Source organism: Lepisma saccharinum, chromosome 16, assembly GCF_977018435.1.
Source record: "Lepisma saccharinum chromosome 16, izLepSacc3.1, whole genome shotgun sequence".
NCBI lineage: Eukaryota > Metazoa > Arthropoda > Insecta > Zygentoma > Lepismatidae > Lepisma > Lepisma saccharinum.
In genome coordinates, this window is record NC_139244.1 from 1,916,211 (window position 1) to 1,940,084 (window position 23,874).

The 23,874-nt window shown below is 39.3% G+C and overlaps 1 protein-coding gene across 13 annotated transcripts in view; it reads left to right on the forward strand.

Annotated features, from left to right (window-relative positions):
* Nucleotides 1-23,874, forward strand: part of Msp300 (Muscle-specific protein 300 kDa) — a 609,326-nt gene that overhangs the window by 265,632 nt on the left and 319,820 nt on the right. For all 13 annotated transcript variants that reach the window (XM_083137559.1, XM_083137560.1, XM_083137562.1 and 10 more), the window contains 10 exons: nucleotides 659-767; nucleotides 4,157-4,381; nucleotides 5,379-5,652; nucleotides 6,948-7,204; nucleotides 9,944-10,223; nucleotides 12,372-12,625; nucleotides 14,054-14,365; nucleotides 15,254-15,453; nucleotides 16,344-16,605; nucleotides 18,905-22,465. In XM_083137559.1, coding sequence (XP_082993685.1) covers nucleotides 659-767; nucleotides 4,157-4,381; nucleotides 5,379-5,652; nucleotides 6,948-7,204; nucleotides 9,944-10,223; nucleotides 12,372-12,625; nucleotides 14,054-14,365; nucleotides 15,254-15,453; nucleotides 16,344-16,605; nucleotides 18,905-22,465 — 5,734 coding nt within the window. The remainder of the gene's footprint in view (nucleotides 1-658; nucleotides 768-4,156; nucleotides 4,382-5,378; nucleotides 5,653-6,947; nucleotides 7,205-9,943; nucleotides 10,224-12,371; nucleotides 12,626-14,053; nucleotides 14,366-15,253; nucleotides 15,454-16,343; nucleotides 16,606-18,904; nucleotides 22,466-23,874) is intronic.

Sequence of the window (23,874 nt, forward strand, 5' to 3'; positions counted from 1 at the left end):
ATTATTATATTGTAAGTTACTATGAAGGCACATCTTGTGGATGGGGGGTAGGGCTCATACATTCTCGATCTCAGCCAGTTTTGGAGGTGATGTGATCAGCACGATGCTCCCGCCACCTTTGCCCCCCCTCCTCCCCAGGTTGCCCCCAGGTACCTATTGATTTGAAGCTGGGTGAGCCCCAGAGCCACTTTATGCAGCGACAAGGCTGGCAAAATTCCAACCTTAGATCACCCACCCTGGGAATTAAACCTGGGTCCCCCGTGTGCCAGTCAGACACCCTCCCGACTAGATCACCACAGGGAATTATTAATTGTATGATATTTATCACTGTTGATATGGAATAACATGCAGAACATTGATGAAAATATGCTCTCGGGCTATCGACCAGATGAGTTATGAAAAGGATTCCAAGTTTTTGAGAGCTAACGTCACTCTCAACTTCAGAGTAGAACACTTAGCTCTCGTGAGCTTGAAATCCTTTTCACAACTCACCTGGTCGATAGCCTGAGAGAATCTTTTCATCATTCGTCGGCCAGGAAAGCTTCAAAACTTACTTCATGAGGAACATTATTTTTTTTCTCAGTGGTTTCTCTGCAAGTAGACAATTCATGACTGCCTTTCGATTTGAAAGATAATTGCACCATCTGTTCTCTTGTAGGTTTGCTGAAATGGTGCAGTGGATGGACTCTGTGGATGAAAGCCTTAAGAACATAATGATAGAAGTGAACACACTGGAGGAATTCGAGAAGGAAAAAGCTGCATTCCAGGTAAACCTCATGCATTCCAAAACCCACATTTCTTATTGCACAGCTTGTGCCAGGAAACAAAAATCAACTAGAAATACTGTTACAGTTTGCACAATTATATATTCGCAGGACACCTTAACTTAGGTTTCATTCACTGAGCATTATATTGTAGCTAAAACGTACTACCACAGAACAGAAATATTACTTGGAAATTCTCAGTAGCAGCTTTTAAAAATTCAGTTATGAGAAGTCAATGGTGCAGTAGAAGCGAGGGTCTTCCAATCAAAATATTGTTGATTGAAGTATGGTCAGCATTCTGAGCCCATTATATCTGGTATCTGACTTTCTAGACCAGAGTTGGCTACTTCTTCTTTTCAAGTCATTCCCTAATACTGAATTAGCATCTAAATTTTGTGGGTTCCACCAGTAATGTAATCTGGGACCTCTTGTAGGAACTGTATAGCTACAATAAGTGAAACTACATGCACACCCACACATTCTTCTTTTGTCTTTTAGACAAAAAGTTATCAGCTTAAAGTCCTGGCCTGATGAGTGTTCGAGTGTCTCGTCAGCACCTTCATGCAAATAATTTGGATTAGCCAAAAGGGGCAGAATGTAAAATAAAAATACAAAAAAAAAAAAAATCAACAATGACTTAACATACAATAAAAAGTATTCCATTGCCCATGTTTTGTTCTTTCCTTCTCTTTTTCTTCATCTGGTGAAAAAAAAGACCTCAATGACATTTTGATTTGATTGAGTTGGTGTTTTAAGTCCACTTTATGCACAGTATGGCTAATCGGGACTGGACCTACAGTTCAAAGTGGGATCCGACCCACTATGTGCCTCCACTGGGTATCGAAACTGGGACCCCTTGATTACAAGGTGACGATGCTACCACTGCACCATCGGGGAGGCCTCAATTACATTTTCATCATGTGCTGATCATTTAATGTTGTTCCTGATCAACTACAACAGATTTGAACATGTTCTTTCCAGCAGACAGTACTCAGTTGCCGACCTCCTTGGCACACAACGATGCCAGGGATACTGGGTTGAAATCCCAACATGGGCATGAGTGTTCTGTGTGAGTTTCCCCTCATCCTCACATTTGCGATTAGCCGAAAGTGGCAGAAAAATTAAGTAAAATAAACCAATCAAACTCAAGTTTACATGCCTGAATTTTTACGTCCTTCCCACTAAATCAGGCTCTTCACTCTTCACATTGCATGTTTTGTAGCAACATGATCTTGAAGAATGTCTAATTGAGGTTCTGCTTTCTCTCTACACACACACATCACCTTTAATCCATGCACAGCTGCTGACCAGGCTTCATTTTGAGGAATTGAATTTGGATGCAGTTTCTCCTGCCCGTTCCTGGCACTTCCTGTGATTATCTGTAGTGCTGTTGAAACACATTTCTGACACTAACGCACTTTTCTTTTCCATGCCAACATGGAAAATCAGCTTCACTCATTAATGGTAATTTCAGTTTACATTCTTTTATAATCATCAATGTTTATACTGTGTAATCCTAATAACAAAGTTTGTGATACGATAAGGAATAACACTTCATAATTTTAAAAAATCAGTGTGTACTGAACTGAAAAGAAAAGTAAACTTATTTTCGTCCTATGAGAACTAGATCAATGTAACTCCAAAAATCTAGTTTTTTTCTTCTGAAGAGCACTATTGGAGTCAGATCGGCGTATTCACACTTGTAATCCTTAGCGGTAAGGTTGAGTCACACATCAACTTACTGACTCTTTTCAAGAGTCAGACATATTCCTAAGAAAATATTATTTCCTCACTCCTGTAAATGTGATATATTGGAGTTACGTCCATCTGGTCCTTACATGACAATTTGATGTATTATAATCTTTTGTCATTTTAGTTTTTGCTTCTTCGTCATGAAAGGGGATTTTATTGAAAATGTAATGAATAAAGATGTAAATAGTACAAAAGACTAATGTGTAGACGTATTCTTTAAGGAATGATGCGATTTTTCGAGGCCAACTGGAATCTTCAACACAGATTGGTAAAGGAATAAGCATTACATGAAATAGGACAGCAGTTAGAAAATGGGCAAATACGACATCCTAGTTTTGATGGGTGTTTTAAGTTTTCAACCTACTTTTAACTACGAGGGTCATTCAGAAAATAAAGACCGTTTGGTTATACAAAATGAAAACCCCAATATTTATTGGAAAAAAACAATTCTGTTACATACCTGAAGCTTCCTTCACTTCTCTACATAATCACCCTCCTACATTTAAACATTTGTCATATCTGGGCACGAGCTTCAGAATTCCCATGTTATACTCTTCTGCCGCCAGTTCATTAAGCCAGGTAGTCACTGCATTCTACAACTCTTCATCACTTCCAAAACGTTTACCGCCCAGAAACTCTTTCAGCTTAGGGAAAAGGTGGAAATCGCTAGGAGCAAGGTCCAGACTATAGGGTGGATGATCAAAAATTTCCCATCCGAATTGATCCAGCTATTCTTGAGTTGCACCAGCAGTGTGAGGGCAGGCATTGTCGTGCAGAAGCACAATTTCTCCAGAAAGCATTCCTCGCCTCCTGTTTTGGATGGCTCGCCGTAGTTTTCTAGAGTCTCACAATAATGATTTGCATTGATAGTAGTGCCTTTTGGCATGAAATCCACCAAAAGAACACCTTTAGGATCCCAAAAGATGGTTGCCATGATCTTAATGACCTGGCAGCAGAAGAGTATAACATGGGAATTCTGAAGCTCGTGCCCAGATGCGACAAATGTTTAAATGTAGGAGGTGATTATGTAGAGAAGTGAAGGAAGCTTCAGGTATGTAACATAATTGTAATATTCCAATAAATATTATGTTTTTCATTTTGTATAACCAAACGCTCTTTATTTTCTGGATGACCCTCGTACTTACCTATTTTAACCATCATGTAGTTCTTATTCTTTTCCCAAACTATGATGAAACACACAAGTGGGTTCAAGAATATTGATCATTATTTAAATTGTGTGTGTAGGTGTTAGTCTTTTACACTATGTATGATCCTGTCGACCTGTGACATAAAGTTCAAGTTTTGTTATGAATAAAAATATCTGAGACACCAGGTGCTTATCACACTGTGACTCACCTTCCTATGGCAGGTGTTCAACCGAGTCAAAAATACAATACAGCTTCATTTTGTGGACACTAACTGTTGCATTAACGACAGTGGAACCTTAATTTTATGTTTTTCAGAGGACCAAAAACTTGAAATGTATTTGCTCTGTGGGAGCATGGAGATTGTATAATCTGGGAACATAAAATCGGGGTTCTACTGTATAAAGAAATATTGTATGCCAGAATCACAAATGAAACGGTGTTTGTATGCACCACTTCTGTTTTATTTACTATTTCCTGTGATTGCTGCTTCAGGCAATATGCCGGGATGTCGATGCAAAGAGGGAAGACATGAAGTGGCTGGTCCAGGTACTGGACTCCCTCGTGACTCACCGCTCGGACGAGGAAAGCTTCAAGGAGCAGAAGAAACTTGAGGAGTTGATCTCCCGCTACAAGAATCTCATCCCAACTATCGAAATGACCATGATCAAGACTGACATTTATTCCAAGTGCTATACATACAGGAAGGAAGTCAGAGAGGTAGGTTCAATGTTGAAGAAGTGCTGATGCTTTCCTTAATGTATTTAACATTATCCTTGGGGAGCTTTCCCCTGCTGGAAATTTCTGCTGACACAATCTACTGTTATTAATTGTACTCGACTGTGTCTCTCGGAAATCTACAGAAATTCAATGATTTCCTACTGAACACCGTCTGTACGCCTACTGTGCATGTACAGTAGAAGTACCGAAACACCTGTAGATGCACTGAAAACAGTAGACAAAATTTTCAGGAGGGGCAGACCGAAGCTACAAGCGATATGTAGAATTCACACCAAAGCAGCAAGCAATACATGACACAAGCCCATTCAATCTAAAGCAAAATAAAGCATTATGTACAGTATTGAAAAAACAGCCCAGTCTGAGCAACATGTGCAGCTTGTTTCTCTTCAATTTGAAAGGTTGCATTGATAACTGAGGGTTCACTTCCAAGCAATACATGTCACTTGTCACTTCAGTCTGAAATCTCCCTTAATGTATCCTGTGACATGAGCTTGGTATACATGTGTGCACATGTTTAGCCCACTTGACTCTACAGACCAGCTATTTAATTACTACAAGGGCGAGTCAGTAGTTATCCACAATGCAGTTAAAATTGTGCTTCTATTAGCAGCATTGTTATCTTTTTGACATGATGTGGTTTCTGCCACTCACTGCTGCACAGGCCTGATGTTACTTGGTCTGTTGCACTGTTGCTGCTGTGACATTAACAATGATGCTCAACTTTTTGTTTGCACCAAAGAAGAACAGCATTCAGTGATCTGTTTTTGTTATGTAGATGTGTATCAGGGACCAAAATCAATGGGAATAGTGTTTTGCCACAAGTGGATGGGACATAGAAGAAGCTGGATTCCCTTGCCAGGACTCGTAAGGCGACCATTTTTTAACTTTTCGATTCATTCATAGACTCTCCACTGTGGCGTTGTTTTTTTCTTCAACATTACTGTAATGGTAATGAACATTCTTATATTAATTGTAGGTGTGCACTCTGTTACTGAAAGTGAAAGAGAGCTCAGCCACCACTGTGCACCCTGACAGCCTGGACGCAGTGAACGTGATGATCAAACAGCAAGAGGCAGCCGTGCAGTCATTAGATGAGCAGAGGACGAACATCATGAGCATGCTGCAGAGAGGCAAGGACCTCATGCGGGATGCTAATGCCCCAGAGTTTGTGAAGAAGGAGGTGCACAACTTGGATAGCAGCTGGAACGAAGCTTATGCACAGACTGTGGATAAACTCAAGAAACTGAAAGGTACGTCAGACGAACATTGACAGTAGAGCCTCCGAGAATAACCCTGGTTTAGGGATGGGACAGATTTATTGGTACTGTATAGATTGAGTATCAGTAAAATTACCGATTATTTTACCGATCTGATAAATCGATAAATATATATTTTAATTTAGTGCCCTTTAGTTGTAATTTTCATGGATAATCTCCTCTAATTTGTAAAAAAGTAAATGTCTAAATATGCAACTTCTTTTGCACTGCAGTCACCTGGAAACAAACATTTATTAAGGAGCTCAACGAACCATTCAAATTCTTCAAGGACCATTTGGAATTTTATATTGGATTGGTAGAATATCGGTATCGGTAAATTTTATATCAGTACTTTATTGGTATCAGCCAAAATTTCATATCGATCCATCCCTACCCTGGTTACTAGGCACATTTGGTGGTTCACTCAGGGGTAGGCCAGCTTTTTTTTTATGCAATCAAGTCCTTGAGAATGAATGATGATTAGATCATGTCGATGAAGAAACACTCACAAAGAATGATGATGGAACTGAACAAAAATGCCATTCAACACTTTTGCAGTTTGTGATTATCTTGGAAATTATGCAGAATTCGAAGTTTCCATTTATTGTGCACCAGTATTTTGTTACCTAACAGATATTTTAATACAGTAAAACGCCGATGTTTTGTTCCTAGATTTTACATTTTCCTGCATTATACATTCGATCTTGATGTTATAAAACTTTCCTCAATTTTACATTTTCCACAGTTTAATATTTTTCAGGTTGGTCTCATGAGAAACAAAATCGAGGTTTCACTGTTTTCTGATGTAATTGTTGCACATATATGGAGTGGATTACTTACATTCTAATATTAATCAATATTTTGAACAGCTTTTAATTGTTACAATTGGCCTCCCCAATGGCGTAGTAGTAACATTGTTGCCTTGTAATCAAGGGGTCCACCTGGTGGATGCACATGACACAGTGATTTAGATTCCACTTTAAACTGTAGGTCCAGTCTCGGTTAGCCTTTCTGGCATAAAGTTAACTTAAAACAACAAATGAAATTTAAATTCAAGTTGTTACAATTTTCAAGCATTGATGTGAAATTGATGTAGGGGTATTTGCGAAGAAACACCCATGCTCAGACCAAGACTTGAACCTGGGACTTTTGCTGACAAGATCGTGAATCCAACACACAATGAACTCAGCCACTGAGGTGACTGGAATTAAACAGAAGGCAAAACATCAATTTGTCACAAAGAATGGTCAAAAGGAAATATCTTAATGGAATTTTATTTGGTCTTTCAGGAACACACAAAGTTTGGTCGCATTACAGGGAACAAAAGGACGAGATAATAAAGTTGCTCGAGCAGGCAGACCAGGAGTTGAAGAAAATAGCCCCCGGGAAGGATCCCAGGCATGTTGCGGCTGACTTGAAGGCCAAGCAGGAGATGAGCGTCGCTCTGAGGGAGGCGACCGAAGAAATGCTCAGGAAGCTCAGGGACTTGTGTGCAGCCCTCTGTGCCATGACCGGGCCAGAAAGGAAACCACTGCTACAAAAAGAGGCAAGTGATATCTTTATATCTTTCATTGCTATGATTGTCCTGTTCCTTGTGAGTTAAAAATCCGAAGGAATTTAATATTAATATTTCCTGAACACAAAAATTAGGAGCCACAGTAGCTCAGTCATTAGGGTGCCTGACTACCATGTGAGAGACCCGGGTTCGATCCCTGGTAGGGGAGAACCAGGATATTCCCACCTATTCAAGCAGCTCCAGTGCCCACCCAGCATCATATGGTACCTGGAGGAAGCTGCAGGGGGGGGGGGGAGAGATTGCCAGGGGCTTGGTGCTGATCACATCACCTTCATCTTCTGCCGTGATCAAGAAAGTGTGGGGCCCTAACTCCACACCCCCTATACACCTTCATGTCATGGTGCAAAGCACAGGGGAGCACTTTACTTTTTTTGAACCCAAAAATTTTCATTTGATACTGGGGCTTGATATAGTAATATGCAATGATTCTGGATGGAACAGTCATTTGTTTTATAACATCCCAATGTTAATTGTTTCATGTAAAAGAATATTATACATTTGAACTAATGAGAAACTAACCAAAATATATTAACGCTTATTTTCCTTCATGAATCTTACCAGAAAAACATCCTTATTTGACAATAAGTCTGAAATAGAATTACGTCACTGTATTTTAAAATGGAATTGATAGTGCATCTGACTGCTGTGCAGGAGACCCAGGTTCGATTCCCAGTGTAGTGATTTCATGTGGGAATATGTCCAGTAATGGAGTGACTCTAGGGTTCACTCAGCCTTTAATAAGTGGGTGCCACAGGGTGAAGGTATCTAGAGCATGGTGTTGATCACATCATCAATAGTTTCATGGCTACCTAAGCCTATTTTCCATCACACATATCTAATAGTTTTTCTTGTATGTACGCATTCCTTGCATTGTAGAATTATTTTCCTGTAGTTTGCGGTTATTACAAGCATAAGAAAACAGATTTTCGTTGTGATGTTTCAGGAGAACACACGCTCCCTTCATCAGACATTTATTTTCATTTTGACTTAAGATACACTTATAACAATGGTTAGCAATTTTTTAAACAAAAATAATCCCTTATATAATGGATGTTGTCAATGTTACATTGTTGTAATATAGCAACTTAACTGTGAAAAGAAGCAGTCTGTTTTATTTTCATTTCAGATAAAAAAGATTAAAAAAATTTGTTCACGTTACTTTTTTATTTCAAATCATGAATCCCAAATATCATCTGGTAATTCAATTTCATCATTGTTTTCACAAAGTCTCTTGATGTTTTCTGTTATATTAAATTTTTAAGCTGGTTGCCTACTCCATTTGTGAAAAAGGAAACTCCATACTGGATCATATTACCATTTACATTATTTAATTTATTCCAGTGTTCTTCTGCAATGAAGGAAGCTTCCCAGACATTCAACTCTATGTTTCCCATCAATATTTTTAAAACTCTTCTTTTTTTAATCAAATGCTTCTCTTCGATGATGTGAGCTGACAAACCTGTTCTTGGGTTTAGATTTATAATGTCCAAATCATGTTCGTGCCATCTTATTGCCATTTTCCTTGCTGTTTGTCCTACATAATCCTTTGAACATGAACAACTTATATTATATATTCCTGTGGTTTCCACATCTGGAAGAGAGTTTCTCATTTTGAATTCATTAAATGTACATTCCAAACTTCTTGATCTGAAAACAATTTTGAAATTAAAACTTCTAAAAATTTTGTTAAAATGAAAATAAATGTCTGATGAAGGGAGAATTATATGGAATTCTAAGCAGATGTAATTTTTGAGAATTTGGAATGTCATAACAATTTTCGAAAGGAGAGGAATTTGCAAAAATGGCTTGGCTGGGCCAGGAAAAGGTCCAGCAGATCTTTAAGAGCCATTCTCATATTCTATGTGTAGTAGAGTTCCCACGGAGCTCGAAATCCAAGGAAACCTGGTAAAAGTCATGGAAAATAGCATGTGAATTCAAAAGACAGGGGAAAGTCAGGTAATTGTGCAAATATATTGAAACACCTGGAAAAGTCTGGTGATAATGAAGTGTTTTTTGTACTTGTCACGATTTTGGAATGAAAATAAAGCCCACATCTTTCTACAACAATCTTCTTGATGTGGAAGAGAAGTTATTCTACATTAAAAATGTTTTTGTTAATTTATTTCAAACAATGTTGAAAGAACTTTATTCTCTTGAATAGCAAGTGCAGTTCAACACAAAGTTAGCCAGGTTAAAGAACTATAGAATGGTCAGGAAATATACATACAGGGTGTGTCAAAAGTCAGGATCCTTAGTGTAATTCACTTCAGCGTATATTGTCTATGTGATATGCTCAGTATGTTTGCCCTCTTCAGCAAGGCATATGTTGAGACAATGCTCCCAGTTCTTCAGGACACTGAGGATTGTGGCAGGTGGTATTTGCGTTATACTCCCTTGCAAACGTTGTAGGTCGCAAATCTTGGTGGAATAAACAATTGCCTTCAGGTGACCCCATAGGTAGTAATCCTTTGGTGTGAGGTCAGGGGACCCTGCAGGCCACTCAACGGGCCCTCGCCGACCTATCCACCTCCCCGGAAACTGGTCATCACCATCTCAGCACATCAAACACATTAGTCACACGTTAGTCCTATGGTTCCTGAATTTTGACTCGCACCCTGTATTTCAAAATTGCTCAGAGAATTCACTTTGCTGAAGTAAGTTGGAATCCTTTCTCTGTCCCACTTCTGAATCGAAAATTCTTCCTTTCAGGTCACCGAAATCGAGAAGCGGCTGCAGGTTGTCTTGGAAACTGTGGAAGAGCGTGTCACCTACCTTGAGCAGTTCAATGCTCGCTGGACAACATTCCACGCACAGTTGCAGGAGCTGAAAACATGGACCCAGCATGCCCCACTGCTTCTAGAGCAAGTTCAGATGTTAGACATGACTCCGGAGGAACGTGTTAAGAAGATCCAGACTCTCCAGTCGCAGCTGCAAGGGAAGCTTTCTGTGCTTGATGCTCTGGACAAGGAAGCTAGGGAACTTGTTCTAGGTAAATATAAGGATTCACAATTTAAATGTAATTGCTTCAGGAACATATTTTTGGTAAATATAAAAGCAAATTTTTTTAACAAAAACAGTCAATTTTGGGTTCAAAAACAGTAAATAAAATAAAATTTTGGTGTTATAGTGGTGAAAAATCAAATCAAAAGCGGTATATAAAATGATATTTTGGTTTAAAAATTGTGAATATAATCCTAAATTTGATTTAGAAACTGCACTTATTACACAAAATAAACATATCCCTTCTAATAGCGCATTTATGTAGTTACCAGAACATTAAGTGTATTCTTGTATAAAGGGGTCCGTTTTTGCTTCTCAAATATTTACAGCAGAATTTTCCACGAATTGCATAACTCACAGGATAATTCATACTTCAGAAAGTGTTGCATCGGTAAATAAACACTAATTTTCGTGTTTAAGAGTCTATTTTGCATTTTGCAGTTCATTTCGCATCATTTCGTGACAACAGGGTAGGAAAATGCACCTCATACATTTCAGAAACATGAAAAATTAACATTACAATGTGTTATTTAACATTTCGTGTTTTCGTCAAAAATGAAATAGTAATGGCTGTTCCATTGCACATGAATCATACAAGTCACTGATGACACAAAACGGATGTTGGACAATAATTTGAAAGTGTTTTTTGTTCCATATTGTTTAAATGATAGAAAAAAATACAATAAACCTCTGTTGTGTAGTTTTGATCATACAAGACACAGAAACTAAATTTCAAAAGTGACATGTTTTGTTAATGATTTTTGTTTGTCATTGTTTGAAGACAATGCTAAAGCTGATGGTAGACATTTCACTTCAGTTAGAACCAGAATGTACTGTTTTTATTTCGCATTTGTTAGCATAACTTACATATTTAAATTTCCTAACATGGTCTCTTTAGTAAGCGTGCCATTAATAAAAAACATGGTCAATGCAGAAGCACAATATTATTATTAACTGAAAACTTTGGCAATGGATTAAATAATGAATTGTGGTAAATTTATTTTTCATCCAGCAAATTTAAAATATTTTGTGTAAAGCCTACTTTTGAGGTTCCCTTTCTGGCCACTGTCATTGCTTTAATCTGTGGTTTTAAAGAAAAACTAGTCACAACATTAAATAAATATAATGTGTGGGATCATACCTCCACGTTCCCCGACTCTCCATATGCCTTGACAGCATGCAATTTACATAGGGTGCATTAACTTTTTGAGTTTGCCACTGTAGCTCAGTGGGTGGAGCATCTGGCTACCACACAGAAGACCCGGGTTCAAATCCCAGGGCAGGTGATCTGTACCAGGAAATTATCCAGTCATTTCCATGTTTCTGCGTGGCTCTCAGGCCCACCCAGCTTTGTATAAATGGGTACCTGGGGCAACCCTTGGGGGTAAAGGTGACTGGGCATGATGCTGATCACATCATCCCAACTATGGCCGAGATCAAGAATATGTGGAGCTCTATACCTCCACATCACTCCATACGTCTTCATGACATGTGTGCACATGCACAGGGGCACCTTTACTTTTTTACCGCATTAACTTTTGATGTTTTGTTGAAATGTGTTAAGAGCATGGGCTGTTCCTAGTTCAATATTTTGTTGACAAGTCCAGTTCTAGAATCCATTTATTGGGCAGGAGGAACAGTTTGTGTCCAGCCAGACGCGAGGACCCTAAACTGCTCCTCACCCCACCTACCTTTCCCTGCTGCGAGCTGTAGAGAGATAGGTCTGTGTGCTGGATGGTTAAGGGGGGGGGAGAAAACTTGGCATTACGCTTATGAGAGTATAATTTTAGTTTTCTCTAGGGAATATCAAACTTCCAATGATGTAGAAATACATATGAACGGAAAGAGAACAGGCGAGTTGGAAGAGTCGAAATGTTCATTTGATAAGACGTAATTTTGAAGTTGCCTCTCCATAAGAAATATATGGGATCCTGTAAATATTTATTCGTCATATTTTTCACAGATCGTATCTGGCTTGCTCCACTTCCACTACCAACATGGGGTGAAATTCATGCTCTCTTTTGCCTGTCATTTTCTCCAGTAGCAGTTCACATTTCAATGTCACATTTCGGGTGCGAAACTTTCCCTCGTAACCTTAAAAGAAAAAGTGTTAACGTTGCTTTCTCTTTTCAAACAGAGGATGCAGAAAATATGGAAGCCCAGCATTTGAAAGCAGAAGTGATAGCCATAAGAGACGCAGTCGCTGCCCTACACCATGCCGTGCAGGCCGAGTGCTCTTCCGTGGAGCAGGACCTGACAAACTGGCAGGACTACCAGACTCAACTGCATCAACTGAAGCCGTGGGTGGAGCAGGCCGAGGTGAAGGTTGCGATGGGATTCCCGAAGCCTGTTTCCTTGCAAGAGGCCCAGCAACAACTACAGGCTGCCAAGGTAACTAATGTCTAGCAATATGTATTCATTACGTTGCAGGTGGACCTCTGTGGTGGAGCTTTTAGCACAGCATGGTATAACATCAGGGGTCCTGGGTTCAAATTCTGGGCATGGGTTTTCTTTGTGAACGTCCCTGCACCAATTTCATCACATCATCACTCATCCTCCTATCTCCCCGATGGTGTAGTGGCTCGTAATCAAGGGGTCCCAGGTTGAAACGTAGTGGAGGCACATAGTGGTTTGAATTCCACTTTGAACTGTAGGTCCAGTCTCGATTAGCCATTCTGTGCATAAAGTGGACTTGAAACAAGAATCTCAACTTATCACTCATCCTCATCTTCTCATCTTGATGATTAGCCAAAAGTGGCAGAAAACGAAAGTAAAATCAGTCAAACAATCAAATCAAATCAAACATTACACAATTGTATTGAATGTTGTTACTTTTTATTAAAGGCAAGTGTAAAATGCTCAAAACTGCACACAAGGCAAAAAAACTCATAATAATAATAAAAGTAGAAATAAAGGTAAAGTGCTTCCCTGTGCTTAGCACCATGCCATGAAGGCATATAGGGGGTGTGGGGGTAATGCCCCACACTTTCTTGATCCAGTCGTGAGTGGGGGTGATGTGATCAGCATCATGCCCCTGACTGCCTTTACCCCCGAAGGTTTCCCCCAGGTACCCATGTTATTTGACGCTGGGTGGGTGCCGGGGCCGCTTCCAACGTTGGAAAAGTTCCCGGATAACCTGGAACCTTTAGGATGGTAATCAGACGCGTTACTGACAGCCACCGCAGCCATCTAAGAAAAGTAGAAATATATGCTTGAATAGAAAGTAAGTGAAATCTGTCACTTATATTAGTAAAACTGTCACATATTATTTATTATCGGCCGGCCCCTGTGGTGCAGTGGTTAGCACATCGTGCTACGATGCCAGGGGTCCCAGGTTCGAATCCTGGCCTGGGCATGGATGTTTGTGAGTGTCCATTCATCAATTCCATCATGTCATCACTCATCCCCATCTTTGCAAATTAGCCAAAAGTGGCACAAAAGCGAAGTAAAATAAGGCAAATCAATCAACATATTATTTATTGTTAAGAATGTTACCCCAGGGTTGAACCTATGCTTTAATTAAATGATTGAAGGTTAAATTTTTTACTACCTTCTCACCAGAAATAGGATTTTTCTTCTAGTAGTAACTTGAAAGTAATCTATGGGTATAATTTAGTTTGAAATTGACATATTGGTTATCTTGTTATTGGCCTCCTGGTTCAAACTTTGTGTTCAAACATCATTATGTTTGTTTCATTGGTCATTTCATCTTTTATCCTCATCTCTAATACATATTTGAGCAAAAAAAAAATAGCAAAAACAACAGTTTGTCATGTCATATGTGGAAAACTTAATGCTAATACTTGTGCCATGTTTCAGATATTTGAAAAGGAATGTGAAGAAAATCTATCGAAACTTCAGCACACGGCAGCCAAGAGCCAACAAATCACCTGTCACACGAATGCCCCGGACGAGGTGGATGCCATTCACTGCAGGTGGACAGCCGTGCATGACGTGGCCCTTGAGTGGACAGGCCGGACGGAGAAGCTGGTTGGATTGTGGTCAGAATTCAACGACACTGCCAGCAAGTTTGGAGTTTGGATTCAGGAAAAGGAAAAGGCTGTTGAATCACCCGTTGTTCTGAGTACACCCCAAGTGGAGAAATTGCAAAAGGAGCTGGCAACACTTAAGGTACTAAAACTCTTGAACTACTGTTATTGTTGTTCGTTTTGTGTCGGGTAAAGTTGGCTCTAAATTTCAGTACCTTATTTAAATGAGGCAGAAAGCAAAAGTTCCAGCTACAAGAAATCCTGCATAGTCATGACTAACTCTCTCACCTTTGGTGTGAAAGATCACTGGTGGGAGCTCCCAATTTGTGTTGTTGACCCAGGAGGACATCTAATGTGCTCCTTGAGAGCAACAGTAGAAAAGTTTTGATGATTTGGCATGGAATGACCCATATGCATGTACCTAAAATTTGTTGTAATGAAGATGTATGAATAGAAGCAGTGCAAATGCTACTAACTTTATTTTGTAGCCTTTCAGAACATACTTTAAGCTTCAATTTGAAAGGAATTGGCATGATAACAGCTCTGCCTTTTAGTGATAATGCAATTTTAGTAAGGTCAGACATTGACACACAAAAATCAACATTATTTACAACACAATATTTTTTTACTCTCAGTGCAAAGGAATCTTGGTGACTTTTTAAATGGAATATACATATATCTATGAACTTCAGGAAAAAGAAATTAAAGTGATATGCCGATTTGACTCTTGAGATATAACTTTTTCTTATCTGTTGAACACTGCAGACTACCACAGCCTCGGCAATGACCGATCCGTACAAAATTCTGAAACACTGGCCTGCTGTTCCTCAGTAGCTATGAGGTCTACAGATGAAAATTTTTGCATGTGTTCGTACCTTGGTAGTATTAACAAATACACTAAGTTTCATTGAAATCTGAATCAGTGGGTGTCATTTTGATTTCTTTCTGGGTGATTTGATGTGAAATAAGTCACATGTTACTGAACAATCTTATTGCTCTTTTGTAATTTTAATTGTGAACGTATTCACAGGAACTGAACAAGGAAGTGATGGAGAAGCAAGCCCAGTTAATTTCCATCACCCAGTTGTCGGACGGCATTTCTCAGGGAGTTGCGTTGGAAGGTGCCACCGCCATGAAAGGAAAAGTCACGGAAATGAAGGCCAGGGTTGCCAAGTTGGCTGACGAGCTGAGGCAGAAGATCAACACCATATCAGATGCCATCCTATCCAGGTATGTTATGTCAAATCAGTTTGGACAGTTTTGAATGCAAATCTATTGTTTGTGATCACATGTCTGGTTAGACTAGTAAAGAGGATTTTGTAGATGTTAGCATCACTTTTGCTGAAAGTGCATTAGTCTCGTAATCATGTAATGGTGTTTATTTGAGGCTCAAAAAGAGGATACAAAATATATGTATTGATGGGGTGAAGCTCATATGAAAGGAAAAGTATTATGTAAATCGTAAACACGGGTAAATTTCTATTGATTTAAAATTCAATAACTTTTAAATGCAAAAATAGCAAACATTTTGTGTAGAATAATATATAAGATATTAATCATGTAAATAGTGTAATTATCATTAAACTGTAAATAAACATGGCAGCTGATATTTTGCAAACTAGCATTAAAAAATTGCAAAAATTAATCTAGAAAGACTATAAATAATATTTTGTTACAATTATATAGTCCATCCAGAATGTTATATTTTCACTGAAACAAAAGTTTCTGAAATTATTATAGTTTCATTAACACACTGAACAAATATTTCCACAGTAAGTAAATTTATACAGTATCAGAAACAGAAAAATGTATATTTACATATAATTTTTTATTTGCTTTAATCAAACTGTTCAAGTATTTTACAGGGTTGCTTGTGTCTATATGTATGGTGCCAAAAGCCATACAATTTTAAGTATATTTTTTTTTAAATAAAAAAAAACAATTTAAATAAAAAAAATCTGATACAGTTTTAAATATAAATCATGATTTTATACACCCTGGTCTCAACTAATGCTAATGGGCATAGAATTCATCGTCTTTGTCTTTTAACCCCTCCCTGCAAATACATAAGATTACTATATCTTTGATTCTTTTCTTTCTCTTTTTTTTTTGTACTCCAGGGAAGAACTGGAAGCAAAGATTAGCAACTTCAATAACTGGATAAGCAACTTCGGAGATAACATTTCTCAATTTGACGAGGTGAACCTGGAGAATGTGGACTCTGGGTTGCAGAGCGTTCATGCCCTGCTGCAAGAGCACTCAGAGCAGCAACCTCTGTTCAACGGTGTTTACACAGAGGTTAAAAAGCTCTCAAGTACTTGCACACCACAGGAATCTGCTCCACTCAATGACATGTACTCAGGATTGGCAGAAAATTACAAGGTATTTATGAAAAATAGTTGTGCTGCATCATGTAGAGTAACAATATGATAGGCAGATCCTGTCAATCTGAACAGCTGATATATACCTGCAAAGGAAAAAAAAAGCAGTTGCATATTTACTATCAAGTGCTATTATTTACCTTTAATTTGTAATGTTCAGTTTACTCAAAGTTATTATAATAAATAATAAATAAATAAAGTTGTAGAAATAAAATACCAAAACATAAATATTTTTGTTGACAAATGTGCTAAAAATATTTCACATTGGTATGCATTGCTTGTCATCTACTATTTTTTTAATCATATTACCAACTTAACAAATACAATTTTGCTTCTTGTTGGTTTGAAAGTTTGTTTGAAGTCCAGTTAGGACTGGGCCTACAGTTTAAATTGGTCCAAACCGCTGTGCAATTTGCCTCCACTGGGGAATGAACCCTGGATCCCTTGATTATTGGATGACATTGTTGGATACATACTCTATTGGTAGAGGCACATATTTTTCGTAAATAAAAGAGAAAAATTTCAGTACAAAAACAGAGTCAATTTCAGGTTCAAAAGCGGTAAATAAAATAAAATGTTGGTATTATAGTGGTGAATAATCACATCAAAAGTACTATATAAAATGACATTTTGGTTTTAAAATTGTGAATATAATCCTAAGTTTGATTTAAAAATTGCACTTATTACACAAAATAAACTTATCCCTTCTAATAGCACATTGAAGTTGTTACCAGAATATTAAGTTTATTCCTGTGTAAAGGAGTCCATTTTTGCTTCTCAAATATTTACAGCAGAATTAATCAATTTTCCATGAATTGCATAACTCTCAGGATACTTCAGACTTCAGAAAGTGTCGCGTCTGTATATAAACGGCAAATTTCGTGTTTAAGAGTATATTTCGCATTTTGCAGTTCATTTCGCATTATTTCGTGACAAAACAGGATAGGAAAATACACCTCACAGCTTCAGAAACATGAAAAATGACCATTACAGCATGTTATTTCATATTTCGTGTATTCGTCAAAAACGAAATTTGTATGCCTCTATCTATTGGGAGGATTTTCACATTTAATTTCAGTTCATACACGAAACTTTCATCATGGGAATAAAACTTATAAGAGCTGTAAGCTGAATTGGCTTGTGAAATATTCACTTTCAGACAATAATAATAATTGCTTTAGTTACATCACACGTTAATACACATGGTACATTTTAATTACTTATATTTTCTTGTATGTACTCATTGCTTGCATTGTAGAATTATTTCTCTTGTAGTCAGTCTACAGTTGATACCATAGGCGGAGTTCTGGAGGGGCCAAGGGGGGGGGGGGGACCTGGCCTCTCCAACTTAAAAAAGACTAAAAAAAATAACACATGAATAAGTTCAATTACTACATTTTTGTTATGAAGCCATACCACAAATCTTGACATTTGGCATGATGGTATGTGCGGTAATTGCGCCGCAATAGCAGGTCTTAGACGATTTGATTGATGTGTGCACTTTGAAGAAAGAAAAATGTAAAATGGCTTTGTGTTGAGTCAACACTTACTGCTGAGGCATCAAAAGAACTATTCAATTTAATTTTTCTAAAATTTCTGAAGCTTATTATTGTACCGTAACTTTTTTAAAGTAATATGAGTATTATTGTATCAATAAAAAATTAATGAAATGCAAAATGCAAAAATCGTAATGTTTTACTTCTTTTAAAACTGACAACCAATATACTAATTAATATTTGTTTACTTAAGCAAGGAAATTTAATATTTTCAAATCTAAAAGGTCTAAAAGGCAGTGTTTTTAAGTTGTTTTTATTTATTTCTGGGGGAAGGCCTCCGGGCCCCTTATAAACTAGGGGATATTTAATACCTGAGAGTTATTGAATATCCCCTAGTTTATAATATCATATGCTTCTCCCAGAGTCTGCCCCCCCCCCCCCCCCCAAGCAGAAGCTCAAACTCCACCCATGGTTGATACAAGCATAGGAACACAGTTTTTGTTATGTTTCAGGAGAACACACTCTTTCCTTCATCAGACATTATAAATGTGTTTTTATGCTTGTAACAACCGTAGACTGCAAGATAAATAATTTTAATTACTTATTTTGAAGAAGAAAAGAGTTAAGTGTGTCATAAGTGTATTAACTTGTTATAAATGTTTCTGTCAATAATGCAATTATGTTGGTACAAAATGTAAGTTGTAAATCAGCAAACATGAAGTTCATTGTTCGTCTGTGTTCATTCTTATTTTTACATAATAATTAACTTCTGAATTTTTTTATTGTACTTTGTAATTCTCATAGGACCTTGAAGACAAACTGCAGGCCAAGAGAACTGCATTGCAAAAGTGGTCGGAGCTGTTGAATTGGAGTACAGGTACTACGGAACAACTGAGTCACATCAAATACCGCCTGGAGAGTCAGAAGCCAAGTCCCCAGGAGGTGGATCAGTTCAGGGGAGAGCTGGACGGAATCTGCTCGAAGGTCAACGCATGGAAGCAGGAGGCACCAAACATCGATCACTTAAGCAGCCAAAGCAGGACCCAGGTTAGAAGCAAGCAGACTGGAAGGCCCGTCACTGCCGAGTCCCTGGTGGAGGAGGTTGCACTGAAAGCAGAGCAGCTCGCTTTGGAAATCAGCATGAAGCAGGAAGCTCAGCAGCAGGCCACCGTCCACTGGGGACAGTTCCACCAGATGCAGCAGAACCTGTCTGATGATCTGTTCGCGATGCAAGAGAAAGTCCAGCTGCTGACGAACGAGGTGAACACGTTTGACAAGCTGGACAACGGGATACAGCAAATCTCTGGTTTGTTGGAAGAACAGACATTAAAGCAAGGGTTGAAGGACAGGTTGCAAGAGCTTGGGAAGATCTTGATAGAAGAGGATCAAAATAATGCACCAACCATACAGAATATTCTCTCCTCAATGAATGCCAACTGGGAAAAGGTTACCCTCATGCTGAAAGAACAGAAGGATACTTACACAGGTGCAAGTACACACTGGAAGCAGTTCTGCGATGCGAGAAAGAATGTGCAATCAGGAATAGCTGAGGCTCTGAAACTGTGCGAGTCTGTGAAAGAGCTGCCAAGCGATGTAACAGAAGTAGGAAGCTCGGTAGAGCGACTGAAGAAGAGCCTCGAGATCCTAAACAAAACGAAAGTGTCGGTGGACGTGATGGAAAACAAAGGACAGATGTTGTCCAGAGAGACACAAGAAATACCTGGCTTTAAGTCTGCCATCATTAACGATGAAGTGACGAAGGCTCGACAGCAATGGCAACAAGCCTATGACACCCTCACCAAGAGCACTCAAAGTCTAGAAGCCCAGTTGATCATTTGGAAACAAATAGAGGACTCGAAGAACGATCTTCTCCAGTGGTTGAGCGAGACCGCAAGCAGCCTCACAGATGCCCTGGAGAATGTGTCGGATGTTGAAGCTAGTTTGGCCAGATTAAACAGGTACAAGGATGAACTGTCTCCGTACTACAACATGAAAGCAAGCATAGCGAGCAAGACCAATCAGCTTGTTAAACTGAACGACGGGAAACGAGTTTCGACTTTAGATTCGTTGAACCAACTACTTGAAGAGCAGTTCCAGCATGTCAAGAGCATCGCTGATAAACTAGAAGCTTTTACGTGCACGGTTGGAGAACAGGAGAAGAGCATCAGGGATGATATCAAGAAATCGTCGGAGGAGCTGACGAAGTTGAGAGAGAATATTATCAAATGCGATGATTTGACAGGGGAAAACCCAAAAATACTGGAAAGGTTGCAGAAGTGCCAGTCCCTGAAGCAAGAATTACAGGGCTTCAGCTCAAATCTGAAGGGTCTAGATGGAAGAATCGAGGAGCTGAAGGGATCGTACCCATCGTATGCAGATTCAGGATTGTCTAAAGAACTTACGAATCTGGAGAAACGTTTTGAAGGTGTCCTGTCCCATGCCGATAAGATCGAATCCACGTTGCTTACATTCTTGGAGAAGCACCACCATGAGAAGTTCTGCGCTTTGCAGAGAGTCGTTTCAGCTCTGAAGGAGAAGGTGCAGTGGTGCTATCCAGAACCTGGTAGCGACAGGTACAACCTCGAAGCTAAAGTTACGTCACTGCAGGATATTGAAGTTGGGTTAACGGATTGCGAAAGCAAGAAGGCAGACCTGGATCAGTCCATCGAGCTGTTAAAGAACGTTGAGTCGCCCGAGAAGATAAACGAACTTCTTGCAAATAGAGATAACTTAATAGGTGAGCTGAATGCCGTAAAGGAAAGCTACGAAAAGGCTAAGCAAGTTTTGGAGCATAATGTTAATCTGTGGCTGAAGTATGAACTAATGTCCGAGAACCTTGCATCCTGGTTGCGAGAAATAGAGAGTAAGGTGCGAGTAGAGAGCGTGAATCAGGTGAACCTGTCGACCATCATAAACAAGATACAGGAGGTGAAGGCTTTCCAGAAAGAAGTCCTAGGACGTGAATCGGACATAAAAGAACTTGCTGTTCTGGGAGAGGAGATCATTAAAGAGTGCCCCGAGTCGAGAGTGAACCAGTATGTTGATCACTTGAGCACAAGATATCAGGCCATTGTGAAGTTTTTAACTTCGTACGTTGAGAAGCTTGTGGGAATGAACAAGAACAGAGATATCTACAAGGCAGCCGTCGGAGATGTCCAGAACTGGTTGAAGAACGCAGAAGCCAAGCTCAAGTCCTTCGAAGAGCTGTCCGCTCCTGGAACTAAGCCCATGTTGGCTTATCAGGCTAAGCTGAAGGAGCTGAAGTCATTTGCTGAAGAGAGAGAGGGTGGTCAAGCACTGCTGAACAAGGCTGTCGAGAAAGGAGAGGCCTTGTTCTCCGGAATCACTCCCGAAAACCGCGAAAGTATTCGAGGGGAGCTGAGGACGCTGCGAGATGCATCCGAATCTCTGATAGATAAGGTGAATGCACTGAACAAGAAGGTGGAAGCCATGATGATGCAGTGGTCATCCTTTGACGACAGTTTCAGCCAGATTCGGCAGTGGATAACCGACACGAAGGAAAAAGTTGGCTCTCAAGTGGAACTCAAGCCCACTTTACAAGAGAAGAAGCTCGTTTTACACAACTACAAGGCCATTGCACAAGATGTCAGCTCGCACCAGAACATAATCGGGCAGCTGCAGAGTAAGATTCAAGCTTTGTCGGATCCCGAGGTTACGTCAAAGTTCAATGATGTGCTTAGCACATACAATCAGCTAGCAAAGGACACCGAAAACAGAATAGCTGTCGCTGAGAAGTACGTTGTCGATCACGAAGCATACTTGCATCAGCTTGAGAAGCTACGCGATTGGCTGAGCACGTGCAAGGCAGAAACTGCAATCGTCACCGATTCAGCCATCGAGAAAGATGGCGCCGACGCTGCTTTGGCCGTGATCGAAAGTGTCTTGCAGCAGAAGGACCAAGGCGACACTCTTGTGCGAGCCTGTTCCGTTCAGCTGGATACGGTCCTACAAGAATCCGACATTGCCGGCCACGTTTCGCTGCACAGAGAGTTTGATGATCAGAAGAATGCATGGGAGGCATTTTTGGCTAACTGCATGGAAATGCAAGCCAAGCTTCGGCAGCAGTGCAACCGGTGGACAGAATTTGAGGACATCCTCGACAACCTCTCGACGTGGATCAAACAGAAGGAGACGCAGGTTAAAGACCAGAGCCTTAGAAGCACCTTGGAAGCTAAGCAAATGCATTTGGACAAGCTGAGATCATTGGAGGAAGAAATATGGGCCAAGGCAGATGAGTTCAGCAAGGCAACAGAGCGAAGCCAGTCTGTTGAAGGAGAGTCTGAGCTGTCTGTGAAAGTTTCTCATTTGATGACAAGATACCAAGCACTGAAGAATATCACAAAGGTATGCTTGTGTATATATTTTTTAATATAATATTTTTCTATCATGCTTTAGTATTGTGCAAAGAAACATTAGACATTCACAAACATAATAGATAACTTATTAAGTTTTATTAAGTATTTGCATGCAGATTAATTTATATGAAAGTTATGTTTTTGCTACAATTGTTGAAAGTTTACTGACACATATGTTTTATGAACAATAAGAGAGTGAAAGTCCATTATGTTTGACTTTTATTGATGGTAACAATACAGGAATAAATATAACAAAGTGGACATTTACAGTACTTTGTAGAAGCAATGTAATTAGGGGAAGGCGGGGCAAGACAGGTTGACTAATGTTTGACCACATGTTTGAAGTACAAAATGAAATCAGATAGGATTTTTTTGCCACAAATAGTTTAATTGGTTCCTTGTTAATATTTAAAAAATGTGATAACTGAAAAGACACACCTAATATTTGGAATATATTGTGATTTTTAAAAAAAGAGCTTTTGCCCGTGGGGCAAGACAGGGTACCTTAACTGTTTGCTCTACATACTACTTAATTGTAACATTATTAAGTTAGAATAATCATAGATACATAACAATTAAGTTTCACACAAACCACACAAACATGAACAGCATTTTCGTCTTCGCTTGACACACCTGCACAAGAATTATGCACCCATCGCATCATGCAGAAACCCAACACCTGATCCAACCTTCATCAGAAACATCCTGACAGTAGAGCCTTGTTTCTGTTTCTTGGCTTTGGAAAGACCAACTTGCGCTTGGGTGCTGCTTTCATTATTTGATGAGTTTGTTCTGCTCTGTATGGTGATTCTGTCAAGAGAGCTGTCTTTCCACGTCGTTTTGAAGATCTTCTTTTGTTTCCTTCATCTAAGTTTGGAAAAGGCACAATTAATTGAGGATTTGTAACTTTAAAGGAAGATGACGCTGGTTACTCAGCAGCAATGTCGAAGGCTGAACATAAAGGGTTGAAGCTGTTTTTGTTGTGGCAACATCGGGAGGGAGCTGAATGCTGAATATTGGTTGTTGCAGAAGGCAATAAGTCTGCTTCACTAAACACATTACTGTCTCCTGGATAGTACCCCTTCATGCCCCACACCATCATGCCCCAATGGCACATTATCAGGTTACACGATCTTAACACAAAATGTGTGAATTGAAAATAACTACATAACCTATTTTATGATATCTGACAAGCATGCATTCACAATAATAACCCCATTGTAACTTACAGCAGCAAATAGTTTGCCAAATTTTTGCAACAGAGGGAGAAAAATGTACGTACATTCCGTTCTTCCTGGAACACCGTCTCGAACTGAGACCAGCGACCGTCCAGACAAAGAGTACTATCTGCTGATGAAGTTCCAAGAACATCAGATGAAAAGCGCCATTTATGTGGCA